A 15,797-nucleotide genomic window follows, 5' to 3' on the forward strand; every position below is an offset into this window, starting at 1 on the left:
AATTCCAGCAGAGCCAGGGCTGTGCCTCTGTCCTGGAGGCAGCACGCTCCAGCTGCCAGCAGCAGACTCCCTCGTTTAACACCCCCCTGCTCAGGGTTGGAGTGGGTTTTGAGCATTGCTCATGCTCCAGACGCCCGCTGTGCCTACAGTTGGGGTAAACCTGCGGCTCCCTGCGGGGCTGTGTCTGCCGCTGGGAGTGGGAGCAGGGCCTGCAGCTGTCCGGGCAGCAGGTTACAGCAGTTTGCAAGGGTGTGGTTTTATCTCTTAAAAACACATTGGCAGTGCGATAGGTCAGGCTGCCTGAGGGCTTCATTGCTTTGTGGAGATCTCCATAGCACATCTGGGGCACGAATGGCTGGGACCCCTACCACTTGTGTGACCAGTTTGCCCCGGCTCTGTGGCCATACTAACAACTTTTTAGCATTTTGTGTGTCACCGGTGCCAGGGGAGCGGCTAGTCCACAGGAGTGACCTCAGGGGGACACCCCCGAGGCACAGTCATCCCTGCTAACCAGGAAGGCTCGTTAGCTCGCGTTCAGTTGTCTCTATCTCTCCTGGGCAGCCACCCCCCCCTTCCTTGCTTTCCGTGCTGCCAGCACCCACACGCTCCCCCTGACCACTGCGGCGCAGCCCCTGAAAGGCTCCGTGCCTCTGAGGAGCCCCATGACAGCTGCTCACCCTGCTGGCAGTGGGGGCGGAGGTCTCTGGCCCCAGCGAGCCCCCACCTGGGGCACTGGTGGGGCTGAACTCTCCTGCTCCCCACTCCCAGGGCTTGGTGCTCCAGCACGATGGCATGGTGGGCACTGGCCGCCTGTCCCCATGCGGAAGCTCTGAGCTCTCAGGTTTGAGTTTCGTTTCTGGAGAAACGAAAGTGGAAGCAAGAGTCCTGCCCCTCCCTTGCACAGCTCTTCCCTGTCCCACTCCAGCAGTGCAGTACATTTAGAAAAGCCACTGCGCCAGCAGCAGGGTGAGAAGCACCAGGTTCAAGCAAACGCTGGTGGGATTCCTCAGGCTGGGACTGAGTAGGAGTGCTTGCACCAAGCGCTGGTGGCAGTGCAGGGAACTGGGCATCTTCGTTAAGACAGCGTACCCGGCACTGAGTTCTGTGGCTCAAGAGCTTGACAGCAGCACAGACTCCAAGGATTCTTTGCTTCTGCCAGGTAAGTGCTGTTGCTTGTAAGTAAGCAAGCCGTCTGTTTCCCCTGCAGACAGGCCCCTCGGGAGCAGGAAACCGTCCCCAGACCCTCCCAGGGAAGCCCTCCTGGGCTTGCAGCCCACTGGCAAGTTTCCCCTTGCAGCTGAAGGTGGAGGAATGCCTAGGCAGCCTCCCCAGAGTGAAACTGCTCGCTTGGCCTGAGGCTGCAGCAGCTCTGCTGATCGCTTGCTCTCGGGGAAGGTGCCCTCAGGTGTCTGCTCCGGCTGCTGCCTCTGGCTGGGAGCCGCCCCGGGACCCCCAGCCATGCACCACATGGCGCTGCCCGAGCAAGCGGCCGGCACCCCGGCTCCTGCCCGGTGCATCGTGCCCCAGGGACACAGGTGCAGGAGCTGGCCAGCCTCAGAGGGGTGACCCGGCTTCCTGCCCTTCCGGCACAGCAGGGTTCTGCTGGCTGTTTTCCTAGAGCCCTGCGGACCAGCACACAACCGCTGCAGTACCAGGCTACGTGTCCCCGATGGACTTCCTGCACCAAAACCAGGTGTGTGAGCACTGCCCCTTCTCTCCAGGAGGCAAGGAGAGACATTCTCCCGTGTAGTATCTTGGCCAGAAGGCCAAGTGGTGCCGTCTTCGGATGCTGAGGGACATCCCAAGCCCATGCGGTGCCCTGCTCAGTGGCCATGGCATGTGGGATGCTGGGGAGCAGCCTGGTGCGTGGCATTGCCACTGGCGCACCCAGCCTCTGCGGTGCTGGGCTTGGCTTCACGTGCCATTGGGTGTGCAGAGGGGCTGGGACCCCGCGTGGGTCCTGCAGTGCACACCAGTCCCCGGGGCAGGCAGCAAGTACGCGCGGTGCAGCCACCAGCCCGTGGCAAGCTCTGGTCCTGCGCCTGCCCGCACCTCAGAGCCACGCTCCTCGCAGCGCCGCACCACCAAGCCTCCTCTTCCTCCCGCAGGGCCCTGGCCGTGCTCCAGCGCAGGACGCTCGGAGGTAAGGCTGAGCCTCCCCTCCCCTCTCCCCCGCTTGCCAGCAGCCACCCCCAGCCCGGCCGTGCCCCAGGGGGACGAGCGCTCGCCCCACAGCCTGGAGCACCCCCGGCACTGCTGCCACTCGCTCCTCTGTGCTCCAGCAGGATGTTGGCGGAGCGAGAGGAGCGTCGTAAAAGCCAATTACAGATGAGTGGGAATCTCTTCATCAAGCAGTTCTTGGTTTTGCTGCATCAGACGCAGCCGGCTGAAGACATCAAAAAGCAATACATAGAAAAGGTCAGCACTGCCACCGCTGTCCTCCCCACCCATCCGTGGCCAGCCTCTGCGCTGCTGCAGGTCCCAGCCAGGGCGGGGGCAGCGCTGTTGGCAAAACCACTGCGGCAGCCGGCACCCAAGGGGGGGGAGCTGCCCCGTGCTGGGGCCTGCCGCCAAACGTCTGCGGGGAAAGGGGCAGGAGCCCCAGGCCAGAGGCACTGCTCCCGGTTTGAGCAGGGAGCTGGTGCCCAGAGTGGAGAAGCTGTTTGGAGCACGGGCAAGCAGGAAGGGGCAGCAGGGGAGGCGGGGGGCCGGGGGCAGCGAGCGGCCACAGCTGGGCAGGCCGGCGCGGGGGCTCTGCAGCTGCGTTCCAGGCACAGCTCAGTGCCGGGGTCTCCGCTCGCCAACAGGTGCTGCACGCAGTGTTCTTCTTCGGAAGGGTGCACAAGAGGGTGGTGGAACCCACTGACTTCCTAGGGCCCGCGTTTTGCCAGACTCTGCAGGCGAAGTTCCCCAGACCGTTCCAACAGTACGGCACCCACCTCCCCGGCCTGACGCCCTACTCCATCCTGCTGCAGTTCGTGAGTATCCCCACGCGTGCACGGCTCTGGAGGTGGCTCCCTTGGCGCTGGGCGTTCAGTCCCATGGCTGGGACAGGACGGACGGTGTGACAAACCCAGCACGGCCGCGGGGAGGCCCAGGGAACGCACCCTCCCAGCAGCAGCAGGACGGGCAGGGCAAGGGCTGGCTCTGCCGCTGGGAGAGGAACTCCTCCGGGCGGTGACGTTTCCATGTGTTTGTGCAGCTGCTGCCCCAAACCCTGCACACTGACCTTGGCTGGCCACTCACTGGCTTTGTTGGGCACTGATTTGTCTAATTAGTGGCTGGGTCATTTCCCCCAAAACAGCAGCCTTACACACCTCCACCAGCATTTAGCCTTTACGACAATCTCTTTTTCCAGTGGTACCAATCCTGCTCCAAAGGCAGGCTGCCACTAGACAGCACTTCAACAGACAAGCAGACACGCTCTCTCATGCCCAAAGCCAACCCAACATCCTTACTGTTTCTCTAAATGTCCCCCATTTTGTTAAGTCAGAACCTTTCTTGTAGAAGTTTCTCTCTCAAACTCTCCAAGTCACCATGAGCTGTACTGACCAGCTGGTGCTGAACGGACTCAGGGGAACGGAGGACAATTTCTGAGTTTGTCTTTCAACCCCACGCTCATCCCCTTCTCTTGCAGAGTATCATTTCCTGGGGAATGAAAGAGACAGGGAGGGGTCTGTACCAAGAGCTGTGTCTATTCCCAGGGCTCTGAAGTAGCAGGCTGCAGCACCCAAGAGCAAATGGAGTCTTTCTTGCGTGACTTTAACAAAACTCTGCAAGAAAAATTGGAGCGAGAAGCCAACATGAAGCCCAGTGAGTTCGTCTTCAGAGCTGCAATTGTTGCCTTCAGCATCTACAGAGACCCCGAGGATGGAGCAGCCCCTCCTCTCTTTTATGGAGCGTCCCTGTCCTGCAGCGGGCTGCTGGAGAAGAAGATCATGATTGACGTCCTGTGCATAAAGACGTGGCACAAGGCGGTGGCGTTCGCAGTGCACCACGCGGAGGACGATCTGGCCATCGTCTTCCCTGATGGGGTAGAGTGCCGGGCCTTCTACTACAGTCACGGAGCCTTCACGGAAAAGCAGCCCTGCATGAAATGCAGGGAGATGTTCCACGTCGACTTCCAGCCACCCGCAGACAGCACCAAGGAAGATTGCCCGTGGCCATACGGTAACTGTGCCGAGAACGAGACCCTGAGCAAGCTGCTGCAGGGCATCCCGGGGCTGCAGGAGAAGGTTGTCTCGACACACACTCCCCCCCAGCCAAACACCTACCAGGCCATTGAACAAGAATTTACAGGCATCATAGAAAACAGGTTTAGAAATCACCTTGACCAGTTGCTTCACGAAAATCATTTTTCTTCTTACCTTCCTCTGCAATTCTTTTGAACCCAGGTGAGTGCTGGAGAGGTAGCCACAGGCCGGTGCTTGCTGCAGCTCACGAGATACCCCTGACTGCAGCACCCTTGCAGCTCCGCCTGCCCCCACCCATGAACTCCCGCAGACCCCCACCTTTGCACAGGCTCCCCCGGGCCACCTCGCTGCGCTCTGTCTGGTGCAAGGCACGCGGGGCCACAGCGGTCAGGAGCGCTGCAGGCCTGCAGCCCCAGCCCAGGCTCCCAGCCCCACTGACCCAAGCACTACAACTGCTCTTGCAGACGGTACCAGCACAGCCCCAGCAGGAGGGCAGGAAAGCCTTCTCACCCTGCCTTTATGTTGCTTCCAAAACCAGGCTACGTGCTCACAGCAGCAGAGTCTGGACAGGGCACAGAAGAGGCAAAAGCGCAGCCTCTGAATGGCACGAGGCAGCCCAGCTCCATGTCTGCAAACTGCGCAGCGATGGGGTATCCGTTTGTTCCTTGCTAGGCTCAGCAGCACAGGGCTCTGCTTTTAATCTGTGTAAATAAAGATGCGTATGTGATTTTCAATTACGTACCCGATGATTTGCAACAGAGACTATTCATTTGAGAAGCCCCCTCCTTTCACCTTTGTGTAGATCCAGACTGTTCGGCTCTCAGGCACAGGAGCTGCATCTTCCTCGTGACACAAGCGGCCAGCAGGGCCTGCGCACGCGGCACGCCCTCGGCCGGGCTTTGCTCACAGGGGCTCGAAGCCAGGAGCAGGCAGGAGGAAGGGGCAGCTTGCCCTGGCGTCCAAAAGAAGAGCAGGCCTCGAGGCAGCCCCGCAGAAGTGCTGCGGGGCTCCAGGCAGGAGAGCTCAGAGGCAGAGCTCTGCTGCAGACGTGGCTAAGGCCGGCTTGCTGCAGGAGCACAGCCTGAGACTCCTGCTCAGCCCCTCCCTGAGAGGCCAGGGTTTCCACCCAGCACAGGGCAGTCCGGACAAGGAGGTGGAAGTTTCACAGTTTTACTGCAAAGTCCTAAAGAGCTGCCCCCCGCCACCAGCCCGTGGCGCTGCCCAAGCCCCGCGCGGGGCAGGACAGGGCAGGACAGCTCAGCTGGGGTCCCTGAAGGTGTCCTTCAGCCACTGCAGGACGTCGGCCAGCCCGGTGCCGTCGCGCGCGCTGGCCTCCAGAATCGTGATGGGCTGCGTAGCGCAGGAGACGATGTCTTGCATGCGGAACAGCGCCTTCATCTCCACCAGCGACATGTAGCAGGGCAGGTCGCTGCATCCAGAGCGGGCACCGTGTTAGCCACCACCCTCCGGTCCTGCCCCCCCAGCACCCCGCAGAGCCGGCCCGAAGGCTGCGGCACGGCACCGCTGCCACCCCGCGGAGCCGGGCGGCTTCCCGGGGCATCGCCCTTCGGGAGAGCCACGGGAGCTCCTCGCCCCTCCCCAGCGCCCCTCGTTACATCTTGTTGAAGAGGACCAGCACGGGCACGGCGGCGAGCTGCTCGGCGGACAGCAGGGCCAGCAGCTGGACGCAGGACGAGGACACCTGCGTGGGGTTGGCGGCGTCGATCACGAACTGCAGAGGGAAGGGGAAGCTCCGTGGGGGCGTCCCGGGGCGCCCCTCGTGGGGCCGGGTCGGGGTCTGGGCCGGGAGCCCCGGGCACCGCCGCGCCCCTCGGGCCGGGGCTCACCAGCACGGCGCCGCACTCCCCGTAGTAGCTGGGCCAGATGGGGCCCATGCAGCCGCCCAGCTCCCGCACCGTCACCTTCGGCGGCAGCGGCAGCTCCGTCAGGTTGGTGCCCACCTGCGGGAACGGGACGCGGCGGGGTCGGGCCGGGACCGCACCCGAACGGAGCCGGGACCCGGCGCGGCCCGCCCCGACCTACCGTGGGCAGCGTGGCCGGGGGCTCGCCCAGCTCCTTGGCCCCGTCCCGGGAGCTCAGCTGTGCCGGAGCGTTAAGGACGGGCACGGAGGGGCGGGGAGGGCGCGCCACCGGACCGGGACCCCCCGGGACCCCCCGGTACCGCCACCGGACCGGGACCCCCCGGGACCCCCCGGTACCGCCACCGGACCGGCGCCCCCGGTATCCCCCCCCCGCCCCGCGCGGATATGGCGGAGCCGCTTCCCCAGCAGGCTCTTGCCGACGCCCGCGGCGCCCAGCAGCAGGCAGCCGCCCCCGCGCCGCCCCGCCGCCGCCATCGCCGCCCCGCCCCGCCGGAAGCGGCTCCGCCCGCCCCGCCGGAAGGCGGAAGAAGCGGAAGGCGGAAGCGGAAGCGGCGGGCTGGCGGCGGGGCGGGGCGGGCCGGACCGGACCGGCGGCGGGGGGCGCGATGGGGCGCGGCGGCGGCACCTTCGAGCGGCTCCTGGGTAGGGCCCGGGCGGCCCCGCGGGGCTCGGCCCCGGTGACCGCGGCGGGCCCGGGCCGCGGCCGGCGGCGGCGGGGAGGGGCGCGGCGGGGGCCGGAGGGACCGGGGGGGCCGGGCCGGGCCGACCCCGGGTTTGTCGGGGCGGCGGCCGCCACCGGCCCGCTCGCCGGCCGCGGGGCGCTCGGGGCTGACGGGCGCCGCTCCGTTGCAGACAAGGCGACGAGCCAGCTGCTGCTGGAGACGGACTGGGAATCCATCCTGCAGATCTGCGACATGATCCGCCAGGGAGACACGCAGTGAGTGCCCCCGGGCGCGGGGCTGGCGGGCGCGTACGGCGAAGCCGAGGGGCCTCGCGGGCTCGCCCCGCAGCAGGGGGTCTCTCGCTGTCCCGGTTCAGAAAAGCGCTAGAAGGCGGCGCGCCCTGACGCTGTGCGGTGCTCTTCCTGGCCTCAGTAGCTGCGGGCTGCAGCTGGCCTGAAATCCGTAGAGAAGCTCAAGCTTGAGCCTCCTCGTTCCGGTTTGCGCTGGGGGAGTTGGGCATACTGCGAGCTGACCGTACCTTTTGTTAGTGGGGGGTTAGCGGGTTATCGGGGCAGCTGGAGTATCCTTGCAGATTTTGTCCTTACCCAGGAACGTGTACTCTCTTCATCCAGAGCAAAATATGCAGTCAACGCTATCAAGAAGAAAGTCAACGACAAGAATCCCCACGTGGCGCTCTATGCACTTGAGGTAACTTCAGCCCGAACCTCCAGCCCTGTAGGGGCCCGTTTCACAGGCCAAAACTCCACATCTTTTCCAAGCCTGCCTTCTGGGCTGCAGCCTGCGCAGCGTTCCCTCTGCCCTGCCCAGCAGCATCAGGGCGTGACGTGGAGTTGCCTCCCGCCTCTAGCGCAGAGGCTTCGTGACTGGTTGACGGACTGTGATGTTTCGTTCTTGAATTCAACCTCAAAGCTAGAAACAGGCCAAGCCAGAACTCAAGATGCTTTCTGTGGGGGTCTGTTTGCTTGCCTCTGTGCGTTTAAATAGTAGAGGTACAAAGGCCACCATGAAGCTGAGGTATAGCTTATGCTTTAGCCTTGTGGTGTGTTTCTCTGGCTTGACTGATGCTTCCTTTACTTTAATCATTATTCAAATAGTGCCCCCTCCTTAGCTTACCTGCTGCAATAACCTGTAACGGTTGCTGAAACACCGCTCTTTTGCTCTTCTGTTTAGTCTCTGTAGGCCACAGAGAAGGAAGAAAGTGGCAGGCTAATGCTGTCCTTTGCCCTCGCAGGTCATGGAGTCTGTAGTTAAAAACTGTGGCCAAACAGTCCATGATGAAGTAGCTAATAAACAGACTATGGAGGAGCTGAAGGAAATACTCAAGGTAAACTTAACTTGTTTTACTTCAGTTTTTGAATGAGGTTGTAAGGCAACGAAAGGAGAAAATGTACGTGTTCTCTGTTTCATTCCCCGTGTATAAGGAACAGAGACTTGGAAATGTCTCTCAGAGAGGAGCAACCTGTATTGCTTAATATGAAGAGATGAGTGTAGAGAGCTGAAGAGTGTCTGCTGGGGAGAGAAGATGTCATGAGAGCAAAGATAATGTTTGGCTATACCATGAAGTGGGGAAGGAATATGCTGTAAAGGCATAGACCGTTTCATGATAGGTGATCATGGGTGCAGAGCTTTGCTTGGCCAGAGACCACAAAAACAAACAACTGTCAGAGAGTTTCACCAAGGATCTGAGCAGCGGTAGGTGAATACCATTCCTGTAGTCCAGTGTAAGACACGCAAGAAGGTGAGTAGCGAGGGGAAACTGACAGAAGCTTCCTCTTTACTATGACAATTTCATTGGCCTGTGGAACTGGCCTGAGGAGCTTTTCAGGTTGCAGACCTGTATCACTTGTCAGTTTGGTACAACGTGGTGCCTGCAGGAGCTCCTCATGTCCTAGTGTCTTGTTCATGTCCTAGGACTTGAGAATTCCACAAGTGAAGGGTAAATAAGAACTTGAGTCTTCAGTTTCCAGTCCTGAGAACAGTAATTCACAGACAAGAGGTTGTTACAGTAGTGCTGTTACTTCCTTATAGTCCCTGTCTTCTGCCAAAAATAGACAAGTAGATGACCCAGATATTTGTGGAGTGAGCTGTGCTGGTCCTGCCACCTCACGCACTGTAGCAGGGTGTCTCCTCCGTGAACTTCCTGTTAGGGGCTGACTCAGTCTTCGGACGGTCTCTCCTGATGCAGTGGGAATGCTGCTGCAATGTGCAGGGCAGGTGTTGTACTACAGCCACTCTGGGCACTGAGGGGATCAGATAGGATCAGATCAAGAGATTTTGTGATTCTCCAGTCCTTGTCTGCCTCAGCAGTTTCATAACTGTCGCAGACCTGTTGTCATCCTACACTCGGAAATTTGCTGCCTGTGAATGCCTCGTGCTGTTTAAAACGGTGTTAGTTCTGATGAGGCTCAGGGCTGTGCCATTTGTGGAATGCGGGGTTTTGCCAAATCTCCTAGAAGTTTGGAGCTCCAGGAATTGTCACTAGGTCACACTGTGTGCTGCGCTCTCGGATGGAACGGGAGCTTGACAATCTCTGCTTCCCGGTGGACTTCTGGAGCAACCGGTCATGTGAGGCGGCGATGACTCGGTCCGCTGACGGCAGGGCTGCTCCTGGAGCTGGGATAGGAATGGGCTTGCCAAGTTTCCTCTGGCTTCCTGAACTGTGATACAGCCGTCCCTCGCCTCCAAAGGGCAGGCTTCCCAGCTGTCCCGATTGCATCATATCTCGAGGTAGTTCTGGGTATTCCCGCACGGGAGTCTCTGAGCTGGAGCTGCTGGCAGCTGGGTACCAGCAGCCTCCAGGCACCTTCCGGCTGCGTCTGTGGTGCCCGGTCAGAACTGGGGTGAGACGATGGTGCTGTCCCGGGCAGCTGTCGCTCTTGCAGTCTGTGGAGTGCGGATGAGCAGCTCTTGGGAGGAGGTAAACAAGAATGCTGGCAGGCCAGTGCTCGTGCCTGCCCTGGGGAGTAACCGTGTGAGTCTCCGTGGACGTGTTCCAAAAGCATCGTGACTGCACACCTTCTCAAGCTGATCTGTGCTGCTCTGAAGGACAGCCTCCTGTTTGTGCTGGAGCAGGGAAGCGGGGAAGCTGAAGGAGGATGTAGTCCTTGCTGTAGATTGTCCTGCTTGCAGTTTTCTGACAGCTCTTACCTTGCACGAGTATTCTAAAGTCTCTCTCCCTATGAATGGTATTTCTGGCTCCTCTTTGGGGGATTTGTAACGTCCTATGGGCTTCAGGGTCTTTTTCTCAGACTTTTTTTTTTTCATGCAGAGGCAAGTGGAAGCAAGTGTGCGCAGTAAGATCCTGAACCTTATCCAGGCCTGGGCTCATGCCTTCCGCAACGAGCCTAAGTACAAGGTGGTGCAGGACACCTATCAGATAATGAAGGTTGAAGGTGAGGAAACTGGGGGCAAAGGTGGGTGGACAGTTGGCCAAGTGGCTCTGCTTTGGAGGAGCCTTGCTGGAGGAAAAAATGGGTTTTGGGTCCCTGCTAGGTACTAGTGAAATCTGGATTTACAACGCTGAGCTTTTTCTCAGCATATTTTTGAGCAGTTCTTAGCTCTTTCGGAGCAGTGAGCACTGTGCAGGCAATGCCGCCTGGCCTCCTGCAGGAGGCAGATTGCTGTTGCTCTTATCAAAATAACGTAACGGTCAGGGTAGAAATGCTGAGCTGTTTTTGGTGTGTATGGCTGGGACCTGCAGCACTAGGCTGAGTCTTGGCACCACGGCCTCCCTGTGCAGAAGCCTTTCACAGGGGAATGCTGTCCCTTCTCCCACAGGTCATGTGTTCCCGGAGTTCAAAGAGAGCGATGCCATGTTCGCTGCGGAAAGGGTGAGTGAGCTCTGCCGGCGGGGAGGGAGCTGGTGCTGTGGGACAGGCCTTGCTGTTGTATCCCTCGGGCTACTAAACCTTCAGTTCTTGCTTTCCTCCATTTCGCTCACATTAGAGACTTTGTTGTGTGCATTGCTTGCTTGCTCCCTGCTGTCATAACGGGCAGTTCTGGGTTGGTGTGCAGCGGCTTAGCCTAAAATTACCAGAGGGAGGGGAGAATTGGCCACGACGGGACATTAGTCTCACCTTGCTAAGCACCCCCCAGAGTGGCCCTGCTTGGTGGCCTTCCAGCAGCATGGTCATCTGAACATGGTAGCAGAGTGGTGCTGCAGAAATTGCCGTACAGATGTGTTCATAGAAACTCTTGCTGACTGGGAAAGCATCACAGTCCAGTAAGGTGAGAGGTGATCACTTGCGAGGACGAATGTTTGCTGTTGAGCTGCAAATGCTTCCTGCCCAGTCACGACAGTCTGGGTTAGGCACAGGAGCTCCTGAAAGGCTCTGTGAAGACGCCGTCCTGGAGGCCTCGTTCCTTGCCTTACACAAGTTTCCTTAACCCCGCCAGGCTCCAGACTGGGTAGATGCTGAAGAGTGTCACAGATGCCGAGTGCAGTTTGGGGTTGTGACACGGAAGGTGGGTTCTGCCCCTGCCCTTCTGGGTTCCCCGGTCCTGTGCAGGACTCCCTGAGCCCGTGTGGAAGTGTGTCTGGGTGACTGCTCCCCAGCCACTGCCAGGGAAGTGCCAGGGCCGTTTGAGGGACATCGTCTAATGGTGAAGAAGCATCTTGCTACCACACTGATGTCTCCCATTCTTTGCAGCATCATTGCAGGGCCTGTGGGCAGATTTTCTGTGGCAAATGCTCCTCCAAGTATTCCACCATCCCCAAGTTTGGGATTGAGAAGGAAGTGAGAGTCTGTGAGCCCTGTTACGAGCATCTCAACAAGTCAGTACCCTTTGTGGCATGTTTCCTTGTTTGCAACTGCTGGGACTGTGAGGGGAGAAACTTGGCATGGAGCCACCTCTCTGAAGATTAGCATAAGGGTTTCCCGAGTTGTGTAGGCTGGCTGGGTTCTGTTCCTTCTTGGGAATGGGCTTTAAAGTTGTAGTGTTGTGCAGAGCTGGGGCTCCACTGCTGAGGAAAGAGCGCTGCGCTGACACCTCTTTCTGACTGCAGGAAAGCTGAGGGTAAAGCTGCTGCAACCTCCGAACTGCCCCCCGAGTACCTGACCAGCCCTCTCTCTCAGCAGTCCCAGGTGAGTGGCTGCCCTCCGGGTGACCTAGTGATGCTGGCCTGCTCGTTGGTCCCTTTAGTGACTGCCTCCTCATCTTTCTGCTTGCAGCTGCCCCCGAAGCGTGATGAGACAGCTCTGCAAGAGGAGGAAGAGCTCCAGCTAGCCATTGCCTTGTCTCAGTCAGAGGCCGAGGAGAAGGAGAGGATGGTTTGTGCACTGCTTGGCATCTGGGACTGTTTTTTTGCCACGCAGCCTGCGTGGATTGTACAGAGCACGAGACTGGGTCTGCCAACTGTACCTAGCCACCACGAGATGCCGCACCCACCCGCTGTGCCCAGCTTGTTGCTGACCGGTTGATTCAGAGGAGTCTGGACAGTCCCTGAGTTGATTTCTTTTCTCCTTTGCAGAGGCAGAAGACAACCTACTCCATGTACCCGAAGGCTGAGCCCACACCCGTCACATCGTCAGCGCCGCCGGCGGGCACGCTCTATTCCCCACCTGTGGTACGTTCACAGGGGCTCCTGAGCATGAAGCGGCCGGGCACAGGCCAGTTCCCCAGCCCAGCTCTGCCCTGCTTGGGTCAGATTGGCTCCCTGTTCTGAGAAAATCTTTGTCCCCTGCAATCCCTTGTTTTTTCACAGTGCTAGTGTGCTTTTTGGCCAGAAGGTCTGTGCTCAGCTGGCACTTAGGTGCCTCTGTTGCTGGCATGAGGCTCAAGCTGCTGCTTCCAGCAGCTGCAGTCTGTGTCTGGCTGAAGGAGGTGGCTGCCCCCCTCTCAGTGCTGGTGCTCAGCCCCGGTGGCTGTGCCAGGGCCAGGTCTGGACAAGACAGCTGTGTGGGAGCTGCAGTTTTCTTGTTTCTCTAAACTGGATTCCCTGTTCGTTTCTTCACAGAGTTCCTCTGCTCCCCTGGCTGAGGACATTGACCCTGAGGTAAGGACGCAGCACTGTGGCACAGGGTTGCTCCCGGCGTGGCTGCGGTGCTCATCGTCCCTCTCTTCCTGGCAGCTGGCTCGGTACCTGAACCGCAACTACTGGGAGAAGAAACAAGAGGAGGTTCGCAAGAGCCCGACCCCATCGGCCCCTCTGTCCCTCACAGAGCCAGCCGCTCAGCCGGGGGAAGCGCCCCCCGCCCCGCTCGGTGTCGTCGAGGTAAGAGGCGGCCTGGGGCTGTCCTGCAGCTTGGGATGGGCGAGCGGCGCCTGACGTGCCCACACAGCCCCCGCGTGCAGCTCTGCGGGGCTGCTGCTGGCTCTTGGCTCGGGTGAGCGGAGGCTGACCGGCCGTCCTGCCCTCCCAGCAGCAGTACCAGAACGGCGAGTCGGAGGAGAACCACGAGCAGTTCCTGAAGGCGCTGCAGAACGCGGTCACCACGTTTGTCAACCGCATGAAGAGCAACCACATGCGAGGCCGCAGCATCACCAACGACTCTGCTGTGCTGTCCCTCTTCCAGTCCATCAACAACATGCACCCCCAGCTGCTGGAGCTGCTCAACCAGCTGGATGAGCGCAGGCGTACGTGGGGGCGGCCCTGCTGCGGGCTGGGGGTCCTGGGGAGGGGCGGGCGCCTGCCAGGGCGTCCCCCAGAGCCAGCGTTTGGCATTCCCGTGGCGCAGCCTGTCTGGAGAGAAGCCAGAGCAGCGTGCAGGGACAGTCCGAGTGCTCTGCCTCGAGAGGGTCCCTGAGGCTGCCTCTTCCCCCGCAGTGTATTACGAAGGCCTGCAGGACAAACTGGCCCAGATCCGGGACGCGCGTGGGGCCCTGAACGCGCTGCGGGAGGAGCATCGGGAGAAGCTGCGGCGCGCAGCAGAGGAGGCAGAGCGCCAGCGCCAGATCCAGCTGGCCCAGAAGCTGGAGATCATGAGACAGAAGAAGCAGGTGAGGCGGGGAGCACCTCCAGGGATCCAGGGCCACGTCAGCCAGCAGGCCTGCCTGTGCTCCTGCTGGCACCGCAGGCCAGCCCGGGTTTGGCGAGGAGAGCTGTCCTGGCAGGAGGGGATGCTGCCACATCCTGGCTCCTGGCTATCGCAGCGCTGTTGCCACAGGAGTACCTGGAGATGCAGCGTCAGTTGGCCATCCAGCGCCTGCAGGAGCAGGAGAAGGAGAGGCAGATGCGCCTGGAGCAGCAGAAGCAGACCATCCAGATGAGAGCCCAGATGCCAGCCTTCTCGCTGCCTTACGCCCAAGTAAGGCTGCTGGGTCACAGACCTTAGGCCGCGTCCCCCGGGACCTGGCAGAAAAGCTTGCTTCTCTTCCCTCACCAGCTCCAGGCCATGCCAGCAGCCAGCGGGGTGATCTACCAGCCCTCTGGGCCCACCAGCTTCCCCGGCACCTTCAGCCCAGCGGGCTCTGTGGAGGGCTCTCCCATGCACACCGTGTACATGAACCAGGCAGCGCAGGGGGGCACGGGGGCGTACACAGCAATGCCCGTCACCGGGACAGGTACGCGAGCGAGCTGGATCCAGCGTGGGCGGAGGCCAAATGCAAGGCAGTTGCTTCAGTCTCTGCTCTCTCGGCTCCAGATCCCAACATGGTGAACGCCTACATGTACCAGGCGGGGGCCGGCAGTGGGCAGGCGGCTCAGCAGGGCCAGGCGGTGCCCACCACGACCCCAGCGTACTCGTCCTACCAACCCACTCCAACGCAGGGCTACCAGGCAAGTGAAGGCAGCCACTGCAGAGCAGCTTGTGGCCAGTGGGGCAGGGCTGGGGAGTTCTGTGGGGCTGATGCAGGCGATCTGACTTCGGGGGTGGGTTCTCGAGTGGGAGGGAGAAGCTCTTGGGTCCCATACCTGGAACCGCTGCTTCCCCTCTGGGAAAAGGCCTAGAGCAGACCCGGTTCTGGACTCCCCACTGTGCAGAGGGAAAGCATGCCCTGGTTCCAGGGGAGAGCCCTGCTGGTCCTGGAGCTGCTGGGTACTTTGAGGTGTGAGCCAAAGCTGCCTGTACCACCTCTCACCAGAGCCTTTCCTCCCCAGAATGCAGCATCGCAGTCACAGAGCATCCCTGCTATCTCGCAGGCCCCCCAGTCAGGCGCGATGGGCGGCTACATGGGCAGCCAGTCAGTCTCCATGGGCTACCAGCCCTATGGCATGCAGGTGAGCACCCGTGGGCCGGGGAGGGGCAAGGCCCTGGCTGCTGTGGGGTGGGCTACAGCCAGCGGAGCCTTCCTGGGCCTGCGCTGCTGGGGGCAGGGAAGGGGAAGGCCTGGGGAGGGATCAGCAGGCTGGTGCGTGGACAGGGCTGAGGGAGGCTGCCTGCTTCGGGCCGTCTCCCCGCTGTGGCGCTGGGTGCTGTGAGTCCAGGAGCCGCTCTGACCTCCCTCCCCTCCCCGCAGGGCCTCATGTCAGCCCTGCCGGGGCAGGACGCGGCGCTGAGCAGCCTGCCCCCGCAGCAGCCGTACCTGCCGGGGCAGCAGCCCCTCTACCAGCAGGTGAGTGCCGCCGGCCGCGGGGCGCTGGGGGCTCGGGGCGCGTTCCCTGACGGCGCTGCCTCCTCTCCGCAGGTGCCGCCCGCCGGAGGGGGCCCCCCCCAGCAGCAGCAGCCGCAGCCAGCGGCGGCCCCGGTGCAGCAGCCCCCGGGCAGCGGCGAGGCGCAGCTCATCTCCTTCGACTGACCGGGGCCGCCCCGGCCCTGTAACACTACGGCTCTGCACAGCCGCCCCGGGCCGCGGCTCCCCCCGCCCGTCCCCCAGCCCCCCCCCGCCCGCCGGGCCCCGCAGGAGGGCGGCCCCCCCCCCCCCGGCCCCGCCGCCTCCCCCCGCCCCGGGCCCCCCCCCAGCTCCGTGCGGGCCGGGGGCGGCCCCGGTCCCGCTGCACCCCCCGGGCCCGGCCTCCCCCGGGGCAGGCGAGCGGCGCTGCCCGGCGCCGGGCTCCCCCTTCCCCGCCCCCATCCTCTCCTCCCCCCCCCGGTTCCCGCTCTCGGTCCCCGCCGGAGGCGACGGAGCCGCAACGGTGACAATAAAGTGTGCGGAACGAC

The 15,797-nt window shown here is 61.5% G+C and overlaps 3 protein-coding genes across 12 annotated transcripts; 2 read left to right on the top strand and 1 right to left on the bottom strand.

Annotated features, from left to right (window-relative positions):
* Nucleotides 1-922: 922 nt before the first annotated feature.
* Nucleotides 923-4,939, top strand: LOC310883785 (uncharacterized protein). Of its 7 annotated transcripts, none has more exons than XM_083804648.1 (6): nucleotides 923-1,159; nucleotides 1,593-1,693; nucleotides 2,109-2,143; nucleotides 2,286-2,418; nucleotides 2,808-2,978; nucleotides 3,705-4,939. In XM_083804648.1, exons 2-6 carry the CDS (start codon nucleotides 1,670-1,672, stop codon nucleotides 4,386-4,388), a joined length of 1,047 nt encoding a protein of 348 aa, XP_083660774.1. In that variant the 5' UTR covers nucleotides 923-1,159; nucleotides 1,593-1,669; the 3' UTR covers nucleotides 4,389-4,939. The 7 variants fall into 7 exon arrangements, with proteins under 7 accessions (XP_083660774.1, XP_083660772.1, XP_083660771.1 ...); XM_083804646.1 differs by having other exon boundaries at nucleotides 937-1,159; nucleotides 1,596-1,693; nucleotides 2,283-2,418; XM_083804645.1 differs by having other exon boundaries at nucleotides 1,018-1,159; nucleotides 2,283-2,418.
* ARL16 (ARF like GTPase 16) lies at nucleotides 3,321-6,602 on the bottom strand. Its single transcript, XM_083804662.1, has 6 exons — nucleotides 6,462-6,602; nucleotides 6,237-6,294; nucleotides 6,041-6,154; nucleotides 5,810-5,925; nucleotides 4,986-5,622; nucleotides 3,321-4,894 (listed from the first exon to the last, which is right to left on the bottom strand). The coding sequence occupies exons 1-5, from the start codon at nucleotides 6,548-6,550 to the stop codon at nucleotides 5,451-5,453; spliced, it is 549 nt and encodes a 182-aa protein (XP_083660788.1). The 5' UTR covers nucleotides 6,551-6,602; the 3' UTR covers nucleotides 3,321-4,894; nucleotides 4,986-5,450.
* Nucleotides 6,570-15,796, top strand: HGS (hepatocyte growth factor-regulated tyrosine kinase substrate). Of its 4 annotated transcripts, none has more exons than XM_083804638.1 (21): nucleotides 6,570-6,718; nucleotides 6,929-7,013; nucleotides 7,371-7,446; nucleotides 7,991-8,083; nucleotides 10,028-10,151; nucleotides 10,537-10,589; nucleotides 11,155-11,223; nucleotides 11,409-11,533; nucleotides 11,765-11,843; nucleotides 11,931-12,029; nucleotides 12,230-12,325; nucleotides 12,716-12,754; nucleotides 12,830-12,973; nucleotides 13,122-13,335; nucleotides 13,526-13,698; nucleotides 13,866-14,006; nucleotides 14,085-14,262; nucleotides 14,343-14,476; nucleotides 14,798-14,917; nucleotides 15,157-15,252; nucleotides 15,325-15,796. In XM_083804638.1, the coding sequence occupies exons 1-21, from the start codon at nucleotides 6,682-6,684 to the stop codon at nucleotides 15,433-15,435; spliced, it is 2,286 nt and encodes a 761-aa protein (XP_083660764.1). In that variant the 5' UTR covers nucleotides 6,570-6,681; the 3' UTR covers nucleotides 15,436-15,796. The 4 variants fall into 4 exon arrangements, with proteins under 4 accessions (XP_083660764.1, XP_083660766.1, XP_083660765.1 ...); XM_083804640.1 differs by having other exon boundaries at nucleotides 14,840-14,917; nucleotides 15,325-15,564; XM_083804639.1 differs by having other exon boundaries at nucleotides 13,125-13,335; nucleotides 15,325-15,564.
* Nucleotide 15,797: the final 1 nt, after the last annotated feature.

This window comes from Anser anser (assembly GCF_964211835.1).
Source record: "Anser anser genome assembly, chromosome: 19".
NCBI classification, from domain to species: Eukaryota; Metazoa; Chordata; class Aves; order Anseriformes; family Anatidae; genus Anser; species Anser anser.

Bases quoted from the DNA above. Each gene is read 5' to 3' on its own strand.
- LOC310883785 (XM_083804646.1), top strand. From the start codon at position 1,670: ATGGACTTCCTGCACCAAAACCAG. The intron at 2,144-2,282 runs GTAAGGCTGAGC...TCTGTGCTCCAG, and splicing joins CCAGCGCAGGACGCTCGGAG to CAGGATGTTGGCGGAGCGAG. The intron at 2,979-3,704 runs GTGAGTATCCCC...GTCTATTCCCAG, and splicing joins ACTCCATCCTGCTGCAGTTC to GGCTCTGAAGTAGCAGGCTG.
- ARL16 (XM_083804662.1), bottom strand. From the start codon at position 6,550: ATGGCGGCGGCGGGGCGGCGCGGGGGCGGCTGCCTGCTGCTGGGCGCC. The intron at 6,295-6,461 runs TATCCGCGCGGG...CGCTCCGGCACA, and splicing joins CTGGGGAAGCGGCTCCGCCA to GCTGAGCTCCCGGGACGGGG. The intron at 5,926-6,040 runs GTGAGCCCCGGC...TTCCCTCTGCAG, and splicing joins GGGAGTGCGGCGCCGTGCTG to TTCGTGATCGACGCCGCCAA.
- HGS (XM_083804637.1), top strand. From the start codon at position 6,682: ATGGGGCGCGGCGGCGGCACCTTCGAGCGGCTCCTGG. The intron at 6,719-6,928 runs GTAGGGCCCGGG...GCTCCGTTGCAG, and splicing joins CACCTTCGAGCGGCTCCTGG to ACAAGGCGACGAGCCAGCTG. The intron at 7,014-7,370 runs GTGAGTGCCCCC...CTCTTCATCCAG, and splicing joins ATCCGCCAGGGAGACACGCA to AGCAAAATATGCAGTCAACG.